The sequence below is a fragment of the Pimephales promelas genome, chromosome 11, assembly GCF_988280905.1.
Source record: "Pimephales promelas chromosome 11, fPimPro1.hap1.1, whole genome shotgun sequence".
Classification (NCBI taxonomy): Eukaryota; Metazoa; Chordata; class Actinopteri; order Cypriniformes; family Leuciscidae; genus Pimephales; species Pimephales promelas.
In genome coordinates, this window is record NC_142779.1 from 21,134,081 (window position 1) to 21,151,535 (window position 17,455).

The window sequence follows — 17,455 nt, forward strand, 5'->3', positions numbered from 1 at the left end:
TCAGTGGTCAGAGTTCATATTTGCAACGATACCACAACAGTATAGCCCGAACCTTGTTTTCTCATCATTTTAATGACGAATCATTCGCAAAGCCGGTTGTTCCTGAAGGGAAGGCTCAGTATCCAGTGTATGGATCAGGTTCGTCCTCCTCCGAATCACAATCTGTAAGTAATATTAATAATGTTTGCTGTTATGTTTTCTGTAGCATGCACAATATAGTTATATTGTGTTTTGTGTGTTGTGTACACTCCGCGTAGCTTCTAGGTGGGGTAAAGTTAGTTTTGTTTATGATATTCACCAGACATTCATTGAAAAATGGCAATTACCTCCTAAACGACTAGCCAAATATGACTTCGCTCTATATAATAAGCACTGCCCCTCAAAAGCCGCCGCAATGTGAGTTTTGCCGGGAAAGCTTGCTCTTGACGGAGACGCGCGTAAGGGACCGTGTAAGTGCACTTTTTTTGACACGTTTGTTCAAACACTATATACAATTTTCAACACTTGACAAGCTATAATCCTGGTTATGGGCGTTCCGTTGCCGACAGTCTCTGCCTACGGTTGGTTTACCAATAACAACTGACTGGGTCATTTGACCAATCGCCGCAGATTCGCGTCACTCAAAGGAGGTGTTTGGGAAAATGAATCGTCGAACGAATCTTTTGGGAGTCGTTGAGCAAATCAGGTAAAAATAAATGTATATATTATAAGACAAATAAAATGTTTTTTATCCTTGCATGCACGTTAAACTGTTTTTGGAACTCCTAAAACAAAAATAGAAACATTTCAAATGCTATGATAGGGGCTCTTTAAATGTTTTAATTGCATTTTTAAACCAACATATGTGTTTGTCCATATTTGACCCAAATTTGGGTTGAAACAACCCTGCATTTTTTTTTAGTGTATTGACATTTAGAGGGGTGTGTGTGAAGTTCAGGTAAACCCTACATTATGGGGACAAGATGTCCCAAAAAAGATGACTATATCTGAAATCCAAAATCATTTTTTTTTTTTGGTCCCCATGAGGAAAACAGCTCATAAATCATATTAAGTAATGTTGTTTGAAAATGTATGTATGTATACACTCAAACACACAAATGAAGCTGGGTTGTTTTAACCCAAATTTGGGTCAAATATGGACAAACCCAAATGTTGGGTTAAAAATGTCATTTCGAATTTGAACCCAACTTCAACTTTCACTTTCAACTGCAATTTTTTAAATTACATTTTTAACCCAACATTTGGGTTTGTCCATATTTGACCCAAATTTGGGTTGAAACATCAAAGCATTTTTTAGAGGGTAGGATTAGGGTTAGGCCATAGAAAACATTAACCTGATTTAAAACCAATGAAAGTCTATGCAAGTTCCTCACTGATATAGTGAAACAAACATTCACGCATGCACACGTGTGTGTGTGTGTGTGTGTGTGTGTGTGTGTGTGTGTGTACACAAGTAGTTAGTTCCTTTCCTGCCATATGCACAGAGAAATTTTAAGAAGTTATCATATATATCATATCATCATATATTTTTAGATATTATTTAAAAATACCATAAAATAGCAATATTAAGAAATGTTATAATAATTTAAAATAAATGTTTTTTTATCTAAATATATTATTAAATGCTATTTATTCCTGTAATGCAAAAGCTGGATTTTCAGTCTTCGGTGTCACATGAACTTTCAGAAATCATTCTAATATGCTGATTTGCAGCTCAAGAAACATTTCCTATTATCTATGTTGAAATAAACTCGTTGTTTTAGTTAATGTATTTTAGTTTAGTTAATATTAATGTAAAAAAAAATTACACTTTACACATACATTGAAAACCGCTATTCTAAGAAGCCGGTGAAAATTCCTGACGTAACTTGGCAAATTAGCCTTCTTGGCCTACAAACGGCCATCATGACTGAACTCCATAATAGGCAGTGATGTACAGACTCTGTACCATGTGCAATAAAAGAGTTGCACCGTCATCCCATTAAAGAGATTAAAGCATCTGCTATCCCTCCGAATCAAAAACGTACTCAAAATACACAACAAAACGCCTTAAAACAAAACAGAGCATTACCATATAAACAATACGGCTATTTATCCTGCTCCTGTCAATGTGTGTGTGTGTAAGAATGGCTGTGGGTGCGTTAACATACAAAGGCATTACTGTTTCTTCCCTCTGGGTGAGAACACAGCACACACTCCACCAACACACACAAATATGACAGCCTAGCACAGCCTGTTCAATCAGAGAAAGAGAGAGATTTCAATTGTTTGAGTCAAAATGATGCCCACTTGAGAAGACACAAAGGCCCATAAGGGGTCCGTGCACGCACTCGGCAGCACAGGGTCACTGTAAAGATTGTACAATCTAAGATTTTATTTAAAGGAACAGTTCACCCAAAAAAGAAAATTCTGTCATTAAAGGGATAGTTCACTTTGAAATTATTTTTTTATACGTTTTAGCTAACCTCAAGGGCATCCAAGATGTAGGTGTCTTCGTTTCCACAGTATTTTCAATTTTGATATTTTTAGGTCAAACCGTTCTTGTCTGTCAGTCATATAATGGAGGTCTATGGTCACCACCTCAAAGAGCATGCACAGAGAAGTCCAAATTAAACATGATTTAATGACCATCATATTTACCAATCGTAAATTGATGGCCTAAGACACGAAAAGAGCGGTTTGTGTGAGAAAACGAACAGTGTTTATATCGTTTTTACCTCTTGTAAGCCACAAAGCCACAAAGCGCCCGTTTTACAAACCAAAAATTAATTTTAAAGTGAACTATCCCTTTAATAACTCACCCCGTGTCGTTCAAAACTTGTAAGACTTTCATTCATCTTCAGAACACAAAGCTCAGAGACTACTACTACTACGCAACTACTACTTTGACACCCCAGAAATCTAGTAAAGACATCATTAAAGTAACCCATGTGACTCCACAATTTTATGAAGCGACGCTACTGCTTTGTTTGCACAAAAAAAAACTTTATTTACAAAATTTTTATCTTCAATGTGCATTCACGAGAGCACCACGATTCATGTGTTTAAATGACGCGAAAGCAGACTCTCACGTTCGTGAGAGAACTACAACGCATGTACTGTATGGCAAGCCAAAAGGTTCAGAAAGTTCTGTTTTAAAGCAATCAAATAAGCCGTCCTCATTCCAATTCCGAAAAAAACGTGTGCAAGTTGTCAAAAACGATGCATTTGTCAGCGTTTACGGTGCGTGCGCAACTACAGCGGCAAAACTCCGCTTGGTGCTGCTTGCAACACTATAATGTGTTTACTCTGTTGTTTTCAACACACACCAGACGCCACAGACTATGTAATCATCAGAGATGCACACAATTAGATTTGGAAATAGGCAAACTTTGTTTCCAAATGCCAAAGTAATGTGAATTTTATAAACTTTTGCAAACCCAGCTAGCATAATCACAATGAACGCATCCAAACTGCAATATTTAACACATATTTAATAACTGCAAAGTGTCCGATGTGTAAACAATATTATTTACACTATAAATCCAGCATAAACTCCAGGCACAACTAGCATATTTTTAAACGCTCAAGGCAAACGTCACTACCTGAACCCACAGCCATTGGCTGCCGACCGTGTTTTTCACCTGCTATTTGCATAAAGCCGAGAACTGCCCAACTTTTTGATGCTCTCGGCCATTCTCAATGCTTTCTCCGGTCCACTGTCAATCCCAAAATGATTGTCACGTTGAATGCACTTTTTTATTTATTTAAACAATATAGTATGGAATTTTAATAAGCCATCTATCAGTCATAATTAAACAAAAATAAGTTTTCTAGTGTTTAGGACAAATGATATCTTTTCTGGTCCCTCAGTATTACCTCAATGTGACTGGGCAGGCCCTGCTCACCACTGAATGGGTGTTGATGTGTATCTGTGGGTGGCCATGTGTTCATAAATTTAGGTTTCTGAAGTCAGAAATTGTTTAAGTTTTAGTGATTTAGTGCTTTTGTCATTTATAATAGACCTTATTCAGAGCAGCGCTATGACAGGTATGAAAGTGAGGCTGTGAGGGATAGACTTACCGTGTTTCCAATGGCATCCGCTGTAAAAAGCTGAATAAAGCGGCTAGATTACTTACAATTTTCCACAGTTTACATTGTCGGGAGTTTTTTGTCAACTGAAATTTCTTGGAAAGATATTTTTCCAGTGTTTCATGAGCATAACAAAACGAAAACTTTAAATAACAGTACAGCCCATTGAAGAGATGCATGTCTAGCCCTCACAGCCTCGCTTACATTCTCATTAAAAATCAAAGATGACGTTGCCGTGAATAAGGAGTATAGAGCAACAAAACATTAACAGATTTCCCTAACATTAGGTATTTGTGGTTATTTATGAGTGTTAACTAAAATAATATGATAATGCATTTTAAAAAGAAACTTGTTTCTTTTATTGTCACAACAGAACACACTGATGATAGTGGGGTTAGCTAGCTTTGTGGCTAGCTAGTCTATGATGAGCCATAATTTAGCAATGGATAATGTCATACTGCAAATTGTAAAACATACATTTTCAATATAACAGGCCAAGGAGAGATGATGCGTCTCATTGCTATAACTGTCACACGCTATTAAAGAAATACTTCAGTCACATTGTCAAAAGTTAAAAGGACAGTCAGTCAACTACACTGCAACAACGTAACATAACTATTACTAGCTAATTCCGCTTCACTCTCGGCTTATTTAACAGCAGCAAAACTGGACATGATAGTCACAAATTTTGTCATGCTTATTTGAGTTAAGAGAACTGATGGGGATGTTCTTTTAGTAGTTCTTTTATGTCTCGTGACCAACTCATGACATAGTTCAAGCGTGTTTCGTCTGTTTTTATTTTAGAAATATTCATTAATCGACCATTATAACTGCCGATACCGATAGTTTGGAAAATGCCTAATATCGGCCGATAATATCGGCCTGCCGATATATCGGTCTGGCTCTAATTTATAAATGTATACACACGCACCTGTCATTATTTATTATGTCACTTTTAGTAATTCTAATAAGTAGTTTTGCATCTAATATTCATTTTATTTTATTTATTTATTTTGAATAGTTTCAAAAATCCTTCAATAGCTTCAAAAAAAAACAACATTCAAAATTTAACAAACTTCACATGTTGGACTGAAACCCGAATGAATAACAAGGCAGAAGTGGATTGGCTTTTCTACTTTTGCTGTTGAAATTGTGGTTTACATTCCTGTGTCTCATAGTATTCATTTACCTCTGGGTTTCATTCCCTGCAGCAGGACTCAACCAGTCAGAATGTGACAGCTTAACTGAACGTGAGGATTATGGCAGCTACAGTGAACTAATATTAAGCCCCTTTAAATCGATCAAATCTGCCATAACACACGATAATCACACAGCCTTCAGACTATATTGTGACCTATTTTGCAGCATGTAAAGCTGAATCAGGATAGTCATTCAACACAAATTCAATCATGCTCTTCTTCACTGAAACAATCAAACACCAGAGGAGATCAACAGCTTGAACTTGCATTCAAAACAACTGCATGCAGATCTGCGTTTCAGCCCACCACAAACACTTGAGGAATAGCATGAAGCTGATGACGGATCACACTATCTATAGAGGACATAAATTTAGAGGTTGTAATAAAAGAATCTCTCTTCAAAATGCTCATTCACGTAACATCCATAAGACACTCAACTACAAAATAAGCAAAAGAGATGAACAAACACAAAAGCACATGTTCTGTCATAAAAAATACAAAATACACACGTAAAGTTGTGTGTTTTTTTTATATTTGGTATAGTTGTTTCAGTATTTACTAATATTTTGAAAAATTTATTTTACATTTTTGGTTTCATTTGAATCATTTAGCTTATGATTTAGTAATTGTGTGCTTTTGTATTAAGCTTAGTTAAAATAAGTTAGTAAGTTGCCAAGTCAACATTTCTAATTTTAATTATTTTAATTTTAATTAACGAAACACAATATTTACATTTTAGCTAACAATAACAGAACATCAATGAATAAAAAATTGACCAGAAAGCTGGTGAATAAACAAAATATACAATATTTAATATTTCACCAGTGCTATTTTGGGGACACGCCCAACACATCAGACATAGCCAATCAGACAGTATCTCCAGACAAGGCCACACCCACTGCAGTTGAAGCCCACAGGGGAAATTAGTTCAAAAAGCAGCTGCTGTAGCTCATTAATTAGCCCAGTAAAAGCTGAATTTAATTTAATTTTTAAGACAGGGATGTATGAGTGTGTCTCATTGTGATAAGATGAGTCATTTCTCTCAGATTCTACTCTCAGCTTTAATGATGTGCGCAGAACAGGCCTTTAAATTAACACATAATTAACTGAAGGAATTCTACGGTCAAATGTCGTGCTCCTCACACACATACAGCGAGCAGACAAAGGGCCCGAGGGAAAATGTGTCTGTGGTACAGTTGTGAATCTTTTATTATGATCAAGAATTCATAAGGCACATCTCTCCCTCTTTATTCCCCACCCTCCTCTCCACCATTTGCTCCAGTTCAGACTATTTTAAAGGGGTAGGTCACGGTAAAAAGAACATTTTGTAATATCTCACCCTCATGTAGTTCAAAACCTATTTGATTTTTTTTTTTTTCATTGAAATAAAAGTCTAGTGACAGCTCTGATCTGGCTTTATTAGGTCACCTGTGATATTATGCTTAGAGTAAAAAGCCAAAATGACAAAAAGCACCATAAAATAAATCAAATCTAATCTTTGTATGAGAAGTTGTTTTTCACTGAAAAAATGTGTCCCCCTCAATGAGATGTTATCTACTGAAACTGGACCATTAAAGGGTTAGTTTTAAATTATCCCATAATTTACTCACCCTCAACCCATATGACTGTATATGTCACCCAGGTGTATATGTGGTGTATAACAGGAGTTATATTAAAAAAATATCCTGGCTCTTCCGAGCTTTATAATGAGTGAATGGTACCTCGTTTTTTGAACCATCCATCCATCCAAGTAATCAATCCATCCATCATAAAAGTAATCCATACGACTCCATGATAAAGGCCTTTTGATGTGAAGCGATGCATTTTTGTAAGAAAATTATCCATAATTAAAACATTATATAATTAGATCTGTATGGACATTTTTCTGTAGCAATGCAGATTTCTTTTATGATGAATGGATGTGCTTTTTTGTGCTTAAAAAAACAAGGTACCATTCACTCCCATTACAAAGCTTGGAAGATCCCGGACATTATAACTTGGTAAGGATTGTGTATGACTGAAAGAAGAAAGTCACATTCAAGATGGCTTGAGGGTGAGTAAATTATCGGATAATTCGATTTTTTTTCGGGTGAACTAACCCTTTAAGTCGGTGAAGAACTGAATCAATCTAAATGGTGAACAAACAAAAAACACTGGTTTTGTGAACTCATTCAATCAGCTGATTCATTGAAAAGACATTATTTGTTCAGTGAATAATGACTTTCATTTTGAACCGCTCCTCATGGCTTCAGAAGACTTGTAATCTTCTTCACAGAGATTTATTATATCTTTTGAAGCTTGAAAGCTCCAGCTTTCTCCTGGAAGTGATGAGGTTGAGTAAATAATGACGGCATTTTCTCCTTTTAAGAGTGAACCTATGGGGTGAACTCTTTAAGGTCAATTGCGGACACCACCCATAACAGTTTATAGGACAGAAACAAAACGCATACACAGCAAGCTCTGTTTCATTAGATAGATAGATAGATAGATAGATAGAAAGAAAGAAAGAAAGAAAGAAAGAAAGAAAGAAAGAAAGAAAGAAAGAAAGAAAGAAAGAAAGAAAGAAAGAAAGAAAGAAAGGAAATTTGATGACTCAAACAGCTGTTTCTGAATATCTGGGTCACTCCGAACATTATGTTTCTGGTTGCAGTGCATCTAGTGGATAGATTCACTGGTTTATTGGCACGAACTCGGTCCGCGTTGATGACAGCTCGACCCCTCCGGCGAAACCGCGCGTGCCACCTCACCCGAGCGCGGCGCGAGAGTGGAACCCTGACGTCACAATGGCAAGGGAGTTTTGTTTGTGTTCGCAGACCGAAAAGAACTGTCAAACCCCCCAGGTCCGCGCCATGCAAGGACATTAATGATTAATCAATAATAATAAATAATACGCAGCACTTAAAACTACTGACAACCGGGTCACATTTTTACACTTAGACTAATGCTGGTGAATGACAGTAAAGCGTTCCTTAATCAGCAGAACATCACTGGATTTGTGCCACCTTGATCCGATGCTGACATCGGTCCAATCAGACGCGGTCGATCAGTGCACCACAATGACAGAGTAACTAGTTCACACACCCTTTCTCTGTCTAAAACACACAGACAGACACACACACACACGCACACCACTCCCTGCCGCCGTGCACCTGCCTGCCCGCTGACAAACAGCCCACCTGGGAGTCCGAGCGATCACACATGGCTCTCACCTGGGAATGCAGTTGGGAGACGAGCCGTCTATCTCCCAGGTGGCGAACAGGTTCATAGGAACCGGTCTGTTCAGCGCACCGCTGCCAGGGAAGCTCAACCGTCCACTTCTTTCCGCCATGCTCGCTGCTGGTGTCCCGTTCACCTCCTCCACCCGACGCAGTGAGCAAACTTCTCCCTCTGGATCGCGCTGGATCTTAATCCCCACCTCCGCTAAAACGGGTGTAAATCCGCTGCCCTACGGAGACGCCTTACCGTTCACGGGTGGCGTGGCGATTCGCGTGCGGTGTGTGCGTGCAGCTTCATGCCGATGTGGTTCGGAATCTCCACACCGTGCACTGAGCGCTCGCGACAAGAAACTGCAGCAGCAGTCACTCGCCGCAGGAAGTCACGTGACCCCGCGACTGGCGCATCTGCGCTCTTGCACACTCGGGATGGTCAGTATTAAATAACGGGACAACTAGACTAAGTACTTAGTTCTGTTTATAAACAAGCGGTCACATCATGATAGTTGGGTACAGTTGAAGTACATTATTATAGAGCTTGCAAGTAGGCTACTGGACATTTAAGCATGGCCTACTCTGTTATGTGACTGTTTTAAGCACATGAAATCTGATATTCTGAAACATAACAACGCATGCATGAAACATTTACTGTATCTACTGCATGTAAAATGAAGTTGGTCCAGATACAATATTTATAAATCACAATAATGCATGTTAATGTCGAATCTATTATATTATATTAATTATATTATATTATACTGTTGGCTAAATGTGTCAACATACATAAACTATGTAGTTAAAAACTCCAGTATCCTGAACATCATTTACACTCATTTTATAATAGCATTCTTTAATGGCAATCAGTTTTGAAGGTAACGCATTACAAGTAACGTGAGTTACTTAACCAGATTACTATGGAAGCTTGTTTCCGCCACCGAATAAAAAAATATTAATAATTGTGACTTTTTCTCACAATTGCGACTGTTTAATTGTGACTTTTTCTCACAATTGCGAGATATGAAGTCAGAATTGTGATAAATAAAGTCACAATTCTGAGAAATAAAGTTGCAACTGTGAAAAAAGACAATTTCGACTTTTTATCCAAAAATTCTTTTCTCAGAATTGTGAGATATAAACTCGCAATTACAAGTTATCGGGCCAATTATAAGGGGAAAAAAGTCTAACTTTTTTCCCCTAAGAATAGTTTATATCTCACAATTCTGACTTTACAACACGCAATTTCGACTTAATATCATGCATTTCTGACTTTATAACATGCAGTTGTGAATTTATATCTCGCAATTATGACTTTATAACATGAAATTGCGACTTTATATCAAGCAATTCTGACTTTATAAATAAAAAAATAAAAAGGAAATTGCAACTTTTTATCTCGCAATTCTGACTTTATTTCTCAGAATTACGAGATAAAAAGTTGCAATTACCTTTTTTATTTTTCATTCTGTGGCGTAAAAATAAGCATTGATTACTATTCCAAGTGACACATTACCGCTAATTATAAATTTATAATTCACAAATAGCTTTTTCAAGTAGGCTAACTCAAGTTACTTTGTTTTTCCATTTATTATACTCCTGTCACTTGCACAAAAATAGATTTAGTATTCCTCAAAATTAATAAAAAATGAAAACTAATGGCAGCACAGCTGAATGTAGGTGTGAATTTGCATTTCCTTTAGCCACTTCCTATTCATTTCACTTGTGGTGTGAAAGGGCCTTTACATTTGCCAAAAGAAACCTTTTTTATTAAAAACAAACAAACAAATCCTGTGAGAAAAAGTAATGCAAACGTAAAGAAATGCATTACTTAGCAGTTAGCATGACAGTAACCAATGCAATTAGTCACTTTTTTAGAGAGTAATGCAATACATCACCAATTGGTGAGTTTAAATGAACAATATAGTCTCTTGAGCCACATGCCTTGGGATAATTGTGAACTATACTCTTGTGAACTAGTCATTCATCTTTTGACCAATAGTGATTTGGCATGTAAAATCCCACACCCGGTGGACCTTTGTGTGTGTCTGGTTGTGCGAAGGTCAGCTGCCTTTGCTGGTTGTCACACCTCCTTTAGAGGTTGCAGTTGTCAGGTATGGGAGGGGCGCCCATGAGCTTCATTGCCCAGGGCAGGGTCCCTTGGGGTACTAATCCGGCTCTGGATTTTAATGAAACTGTTTGAGTTCGAATTAATGCTAGATGTTTTGATATAAATTACAGACATGGCATCTGATGAATATTTGAATTTCTTCAAATCAGATCACATTATTTCCAGATTCAATCATAGGCTTATTCTTACATAGTTGCACATGCGCAGTCTTCAAAAACGGTTGAAACCGGTCAAAATCTCTCGACAAACTCAGACGTAAATGACATTTGTATGTAGGCTATTCTAAATAAAAGACACAGGTTGTAGCCTACTAAATGTCAGCTTGCTTATTTTGCTTAAGATAAGGATTTATTTAGTCCACATGTCAAACTAACTATACAGATAACGACGGCATTTGCGACCGCAGTTGTCTAATGATGTTTCCGGGAAACGCACCCCAGTTCCAGTTCCAGTTCCAGTTCCCAAATAAACAGTTCACCTGTCTACGCTATTTGTGCATTTTACTCATACTCATCTGTACGTTACTAATTTCTTGGAAATCTGATTCCTAAAGAGAAGATTCCTGAAAGAGGACTAATTAACGCCAGTATCACTGTGATAATTGTTGTGGCAGCGGGACGGGATCACGGGAATAACGCGGAGAAACAGCACGTGCTCTCTCTATGGACCATTCGGGACGGCTGATTCCTTTCCCTAGACCTCAGGGCAGGGTCATGTTTCTGGAAAGCAAAACGGGGAAGTGTTTATTTAATTATTTGAGTTGTGTGCGTACATTAGTGTGTATGTTCTAGTTGCGTTAGAGGGTGTATGCTCATTGCTTTGTGTAGCCTACGCGTGACCGAGGACGCAATGATTTTTCCACTTGATAAACCGATTGCTATTTTGATCACAATTTCTAGTGTGCTGGGGTAAAACCATTGGAGTACAGTGTAATGACGTGTTGGAGTGTTCACAACAAGGGAATCGCCGGTTGTCTTGGTGTGAACGTGCTGAGTAAATGTCTGGTAGAACCTCGTTCAATGCGTTTTTATTATGTATTTTTCCCTTAAGTCCTTTGTGATGTGCCCTCTGTCCTCCATAAATTGTTAAACCTCTTTAAAGAACTAGAAAGGGTTACTACAGTAGTTTGATTTTTATCTTTTTGTCCTTGAGAATAAGAGCGTCGCTGTGCACCGAGGACACCAGTTTTATGAGTAAAAAGGGGGCCAAAACAGATTGGTTGATGCATAGAGGGAGGGCGTTTAGTCCGTAGACATGGCAGAAGAAATATTACCCCTCAATCAGTGGTTTCAGAGAATATATTGGTTTCCAGGATCCTCATAGCGACAGATCAATTTATGAAATGCAGTTTAAGTGCTTCTCATATCGTATTGACTGAATAAATAAACCCAGGTTCTGTGTTGTGTACATTTTGAGGCCCTAGCAGGGAAAAGTATTGATTCTCAAAAAAAAAAAAAAAAGCCTTTAGTTTCGCTCTTAATCACTTTCAAATAGTTAGCACAATCCTCTGGAAAAGTGGATCTTGCATTTAATTCAAAGTCAAACCTTTGAAATTCAATTTCTCTCTTAGTCACCCAAACCAAGCTTTATTTTTAATAAATTACCATGGGAAGATCCGTCATCTCATCTTGAATTGTTTTTGCAAGCTATGAAACAGCATCACCTAGTGGACTGAGCTGAAAATCTGCAAAGCATCACATTTTCCATCCAAATTAGATGGCAAAAGTTTTTCATAGAAAATGAACATTAAAATTTACTGTTTCTAAACGATGCAGAGCTAATCAACATCAACACACGGCATTAGGGGGCATTAGGAACACACACTATCTCTCTGCCAAATACCAATATACTTTATTCCAGAGTGTATATACAGGCATAACCTTCTGTTGAACGACCATAAAGACTCAAAAACAAATTAACAGGCGAGTTTGAGAAACAAAACTCACATACATTTAAGTTCTCTACAGAAGTACTCCAGGACTGATATTGATCAAATAAAAATAGAAAACAAAATGAGACATTTGTGAAAAATATCTAGTCTTAACCCTTTCCATTATCATTTAAACCCACCCAGCTCATTAGCATTAGAAATAAATCAAAACATCTTCATACACATTCATCCATTCAACTCAGTCAGTAATTTACACTACAGTAGCACAATGAGATGCCACATTAATAAGTGAAAAAAGCTCACTCTCTCTCTCTCTCTCTCACACACACACACACACACACACACACACACACAGTTACTTTCAGTGCTGACTCTCTGCAGAGGCAGATCGGGAGCGGCTCTGTTTCCTCGGAGGAGACGGAGAGCGGGAAGGAGAGCGGTTGCTGGTATTCTTCTCTGGGGTGCGACTGACTGAGCGGCTGCGAGAGCGCTTGCTTCCACGCTCAGGGGTGCGACTCCGACTGGGTGAACGGGAACGGGAGCTGCTCCTGCTGCGGGAACGACTCCTGCTACGACTGTGGAGAGAAGAGAAATGGGTTAAGATTTTGTGACAGAGCGAATTTTAGTGTGAAGTCAAGTGCGATTGCCTGTTACATACTTCCTCTTGCGATCCTCATACAGCTTGAGCTTGCGCCCATTCAGATCTGTTCCATCCAGCTTCTCGATGGCATTCTTCATATCACTGTGCGAAGCAAACTCCACCACCCTGTACAACAAATCAGGGCACACTCAGTAACAAGCACGTGACAGTCAGAACAGTCTTGTGTGGTTTGTGTACAACATCTTACCCTTCATTCTTATTGGTCCTGTGTGCATCCACAAAGGTCACTTCTCCCACCTTCCTCATCAAGTCCTTCAGATCCTGCAGGAAAGCAAAAAGCACTTAATGGCATGTTTTTACGAAACTTAAAAGCACTGAGTCACACTGCAGTTTAGCACCCACTTTAAATACACACTGCAGTCTGCAGCATCTGCTCTAAATTGTGCACTGGCGCACCTGTAGAAAACTCCCAACAGATGTCTTACCTGTGGATCTGTCCCAGTTTTAAAACTACCAGAGCGTTTGCCAACACGAGACTTTTAGATAGTGTGAAACAGCAGGAAGCAAAGCCCTCAGATGGAGACACGCCTGACTAAGCTAGTTCCTGATTCTTCTCATGATGTTAAGTAGTTTTTTTGTGCAAGTCTCAAAACTACCTACCGGAAATCTGTAGCATCTTTCTCCATTTACAACTAACTCCAGATTTAAAGTGACAGAACCCTCTTTACCGTGTAACTATCCAGTGTGATGAGCTACTTACCGTTCCAAACCACAGAAGGCATTAGCAAAGAGCCACTTGTCCAAATAGCAAACGGAAGCAATGAAGCGTTAAAACGACCTCGGACTCGACCCATCCGGCCTCCGTAAGAACGGACCCCACCAGAGAGAGAGAGGATGGGGGAGGGGCCAAAACCCTGCACCCCTCCCCGCTTCAGCACCAACAGAATAAGACCCAAACAGCAGATCGGGAGGATGGAGCAGATCTGACATCACAGACCCTCCAGAGAGCGGCTACCCAGCTCCTATAAGGCTATCCTGTGCTACGGCTCTGTCTGGCGCTACGGACCCAGCCAAGACTTAGACCAGCAGACACTGCGTGTCGGGTGAGGCACCAGAGGGACACTATTCAGAACACAACCAGGGGAGGGCGCTATGCACCTCGCAGGCTGTGCATGCAACTCCAATTAAAGAATACCAGAGCACAGCTGTTAAAGAAAAGGTTTGAAAAACATGGGTCTGGGTTAGAGAACCTTTCAGCATTCAATTCATCATTGTTTTTTTTTTTTGTGTTTTTTTTTTGTGTTTTTTTTTACTTATGCAAGGTTTGGCTGAGGTGAAGAGGAAATTCTACTTCCAGTTTAACAGTAACAGATAACTAATAGTTTGTGTGCTTGTACTGATGTCAAAGGCAAGAGAATTGCAGGGGTGAAACGCTACAACAGCAGGCTGCTACGCCACTCTGCTGCTACCGCTTGGGATGCTCACCTGCCAGCTGATTCGAGAGGAGAGGTTCTCCACAATGATTCTGTGCTCCGTGCGCACTGGTGGTCCATACCTAAGAAAGGGGCAGAGGTTAATTCTTTTGAACTGTATCCGAACAAACCACACGTGATAACTAGGGATGGGCATTTTTCAAAAATATTGTACTAGAATTTTTGGCCTAAAAACAAATCAAATATTTGCTTATTTAAATGACGTTTAATAAAACGTTATTTTATAAGTTTACGTTTTTTTTAAGTTTCTATCCCCGTTTTTGAACAGGCTTAAGATAAGGCAATATACACACCAAGTTTACGTTAAATCTTAAGGTTTTCTTTACGTTGAAAATATTTAAATGTGTAAACAAAATATAAAGCAGCACAAAAAAAAAACATTATTTTGTTATTTCATGTTCAATAAGAAAAACAATATCCACATGCGCGAGTAAGAAAACACACTGTGCTGACAGACGTTGCAGAAACACAAAGGTAACTTCCTGTTCTTAAACCCATCTCCCTCGAAACTTGAAGCAGGTCTCCATCATATCTTGCTATCTAACAAGTTCTCAGCTCACTCAGGGTACAGCTGCGCTTACCTGCAGTCGTGAATGCAGTGATAAGCTGTCGACTGCTGTTTGGATTTCACGTGATTTCTCGTTGTGGTGGTGATATGATAACTCTTTTATTATTGATTAAACGTAGTTCCATTTTGTAATATGCAAGCAAGATCATTTTCATGTAACTATTTCCAAACTTAACTAAGCTGACTACATTGTTATCAAATACAAACAACTTGTTAAACACGCTCCACAGCGCCACCCAGTGCATTTCATTATAACTGAGTTAATGCTTAGGACTGATGGATTCACTGCATTTACGGCCAAGCAAAGCAACATAACAATTCTGTAGCATTTTATTTTTCGAATAATAATTGCAGATCGAATATTCAAATTCGAATACTCTTGCACACCCCTAGTTTTAACTCTCACATTGCTGGGACATCACACCTGGAACCCCCATTGCGGGACTGGCGATAGCCTCCAAACCGCGGAGAGAAACGTCCTCCCATGCCTGGGCCACCACCTCTTCCCCTGCGAGAGCGGGCATGCTCAATAGTCACCCTGAAGTTAATGAAAAAGAAAAATTAAGGCCAGGAACTGGTCTCATGCATTGGTTAACGATTAGATTGAGTTGTGGACATTGCACTCAAAAGTGGGGGCAGATAAACATGAGCTTGCATGGGCAGTTTAAACAGACTAAATGATTACAAAAGTCAGGCATACACGATCAAAGAGAAGTCTCATCTTTACAAGAAGACCAATATCTTAAAGCCTAAAACCTATATCACAATAAAGTCTAACATGTACATCTATCTTTCTGGATTTAGTCTTACCTCTCGCTGCACAGCTCTTTTCCATTCAGCTCGTACACTGCGTCATCTGCGTCCCTGTGGTCGTCAAACTCCTGTGGAAATCAGACGGTAGGGGGCAGTGAGACGCATTTCACAGCCACCTCACATTAGACCCCCAAGAGTGTCGATACTCACCACAAAGCCAAACCCGTTTTTCAGGTTAATCTCCCTGATTCGTCCGTATCCTTTGAAGAACTTCTCCACATCTCTTTCCCGAGCATGAGGGCTCAGACGGCCGATGAACACGCGACATCCACTCATGTTGATAAAATGATTCAAGGCAATCTAGGAATAGATGGTAAAAGGACTGTTAATCAACATTCTGGCAACGTGTACTTTACACTGCAGGAAAGAGTGCATTTGTGCGTCCCCCTGCTGGTCACACACGGCATAAACACTGGATAATCATTTATAAATGTCCACGTATCAGCATTACTAAATACCCAAAGGCACGACAACCGATTCGAAAATTGATAAGGTTTTCTGTAACACTAGGTCTTTCAACTTTAATATAAATAACAAAAACGATTTAACGTTTCTATTTGTTATGGATGTATACAAATAAGTTACAAACCACAAATACAAAAATCAGTGCAGCTATATATTACTACATTTATCAATTCTTAAAGATTAAGTTAGAATAAAACAAGACTAATATGGCGAACACGACGGATCAGGCGTGCGGCCGAGGCCTAGTCAGCATGCGCAGAAAGATTTACTCGATAATAAAACCGTAAAAACGGACAAAATACCGTTGAAACGAATTCTATCTGCATTTAACTAAACTCAAACAAAGTGATTAACTAGCAATGTATCTAAAACAAATAGTATTTTTAAGAATTCGACTTCGTCCTCTCACCTCCGCTTGCAGGACAAAATGGCGTTGATCTCGAGACTGAGGAACGCGGCCGCGCGCGGAAGCATTTATATGCGTGTTCACGCGCAGGGGGGAGGGTAATGGGAGGAGATTGCGTGCGTCTCGTGCATGCGTACGTAAAGCATAGACTGTAAAGACAGACGTAAACACATTGAAAATGGCCATTTTACGACGTCTTCGTATATAGTTATATGGTTATAACAGGTATATCTTTTAATCAGAAGTCATGGGAGACATTTATTTGCTAGACTTTATACTTTTTGTATTTTAACGCGATTAAAACGGGTTGATCCAGTCTGCAAGTTTCCATGACCTGATTTTCTTTAGGCTTCTACTGAACATATCAAGGCACATGTGAACAATGGCTCTCATGTGTGAATTAATTTAATTAATGCTTAAAAATATTCAGAAATGACAATGCCCCTTCTCTCCACCCCGTGACAGCAATAACATTCAGGGAAAGGCCTTTTAGTTTCTTTATTCTCTATATTCATCTGTAAATATCTGAAATTTTCCATCACATCAAAACAAGAAGTACTAATTGAGGCTAGAAATGGCATCAATGGGCAATGCCAACAAAATGGGTCTTT

General features: G+C 38.9%; 2 protein-coding genes across 11 annotated transcripts in view; both read right to left on the reverse strand.

The window, feature by feature from the left end:
* Positions 1–8,856, reverse strand: part of pacs2 (phosphofurin acidic cluster sorting protein 2) — a 46,975-nt gene extending 38,119 nt beyond the window's left edge. For 4 of the 9 annotated variants that reach the window (XM_039656159.2, XM_039656155.2, XM_039656158.2 and 1 more), the window contains exon 1: positions 8,480–8,855. In XM_039656159.2, the coding sequence (XP_039512093.2) occupies positions 8,480–8,598 (119 nt within the window). In that variant the 5' untranslated portion in view covers positions 8,599–8,855. Of the gene's footprint in view, positions 1–8,479 lie in introns of all 9 variants that reach the window. The other 5 variants (XM_039656161.2, XM_039656160.2, XM_039656157.2 and 2 more) reach the window with 2 other exon arrangements.
* A 3,579-nt stretch (positions 8,857–12,435) lies between these two features.
* On the reverse strand, positions 12,436–16,957 carry srsf5a (serine and arginine rich splicing factor 5a). Of its 2 annotated transcripts, none has more exons than XM_039656164.2 (8): positions 16,848–16,957; positions 16,124–16,273; positions 15,971–16,041; positions 15,567–15,698; positions 14,585–14,654; positions 13,347–13,420; positions 13,157–13,264; positions 12,436–13,073 (listed from the first exon to the last, which is right to left on the reverse strand). In XM_039656164.2, exons 2-8 carry the CDS (start codon positions 16,247–16,249, stop codon positions 12,860–12,862), a joined length of 795 nt encoding a protein of 264 aa, XP_039512098.2. In that variant the 5' UTR covers positions 16,250–16,273; positions 16,848–16,957; the 3' UTR covers positions 12,436–12,859. The 2 variants fall into 2 exon arrangements, with proteins under 2 accessions (XP_039512098.2, XP_039512099.2); XM_039656165.2 differs by having other exon boundaries at positions 15,585–15,698; positions 16,848–16,956.
* Between the last annotated feature and the right edge of the window lie 498 nt (positions 16,958–17,455).

Excerpts from the sequence above, each read along its gene's own strand:
- srsf5a (XM_039656164.2), bottom strand. The coding sequence starts at position 16,249 with ATGAGTGGATGTCGCGTGTTCATCGGCCGTCTGAGCCCTCATGCTCGG. Across the intron at positions 15,699-15,970 it reads AAAGAGCTGTGCAGCGAGAG|GGTGACTATTGAGCATGCCC; the intron begins GTAAGACTAAAT and ends CATTAACTTCAG. Across the intron at positions 13,074-13,156 it reads TATGAGGATCGCAAGAGGAA|TCGTAGCAGGAGTCGTTCCC; the intron begins GTATGTAACAGG and ends TTCTCTCCACAG.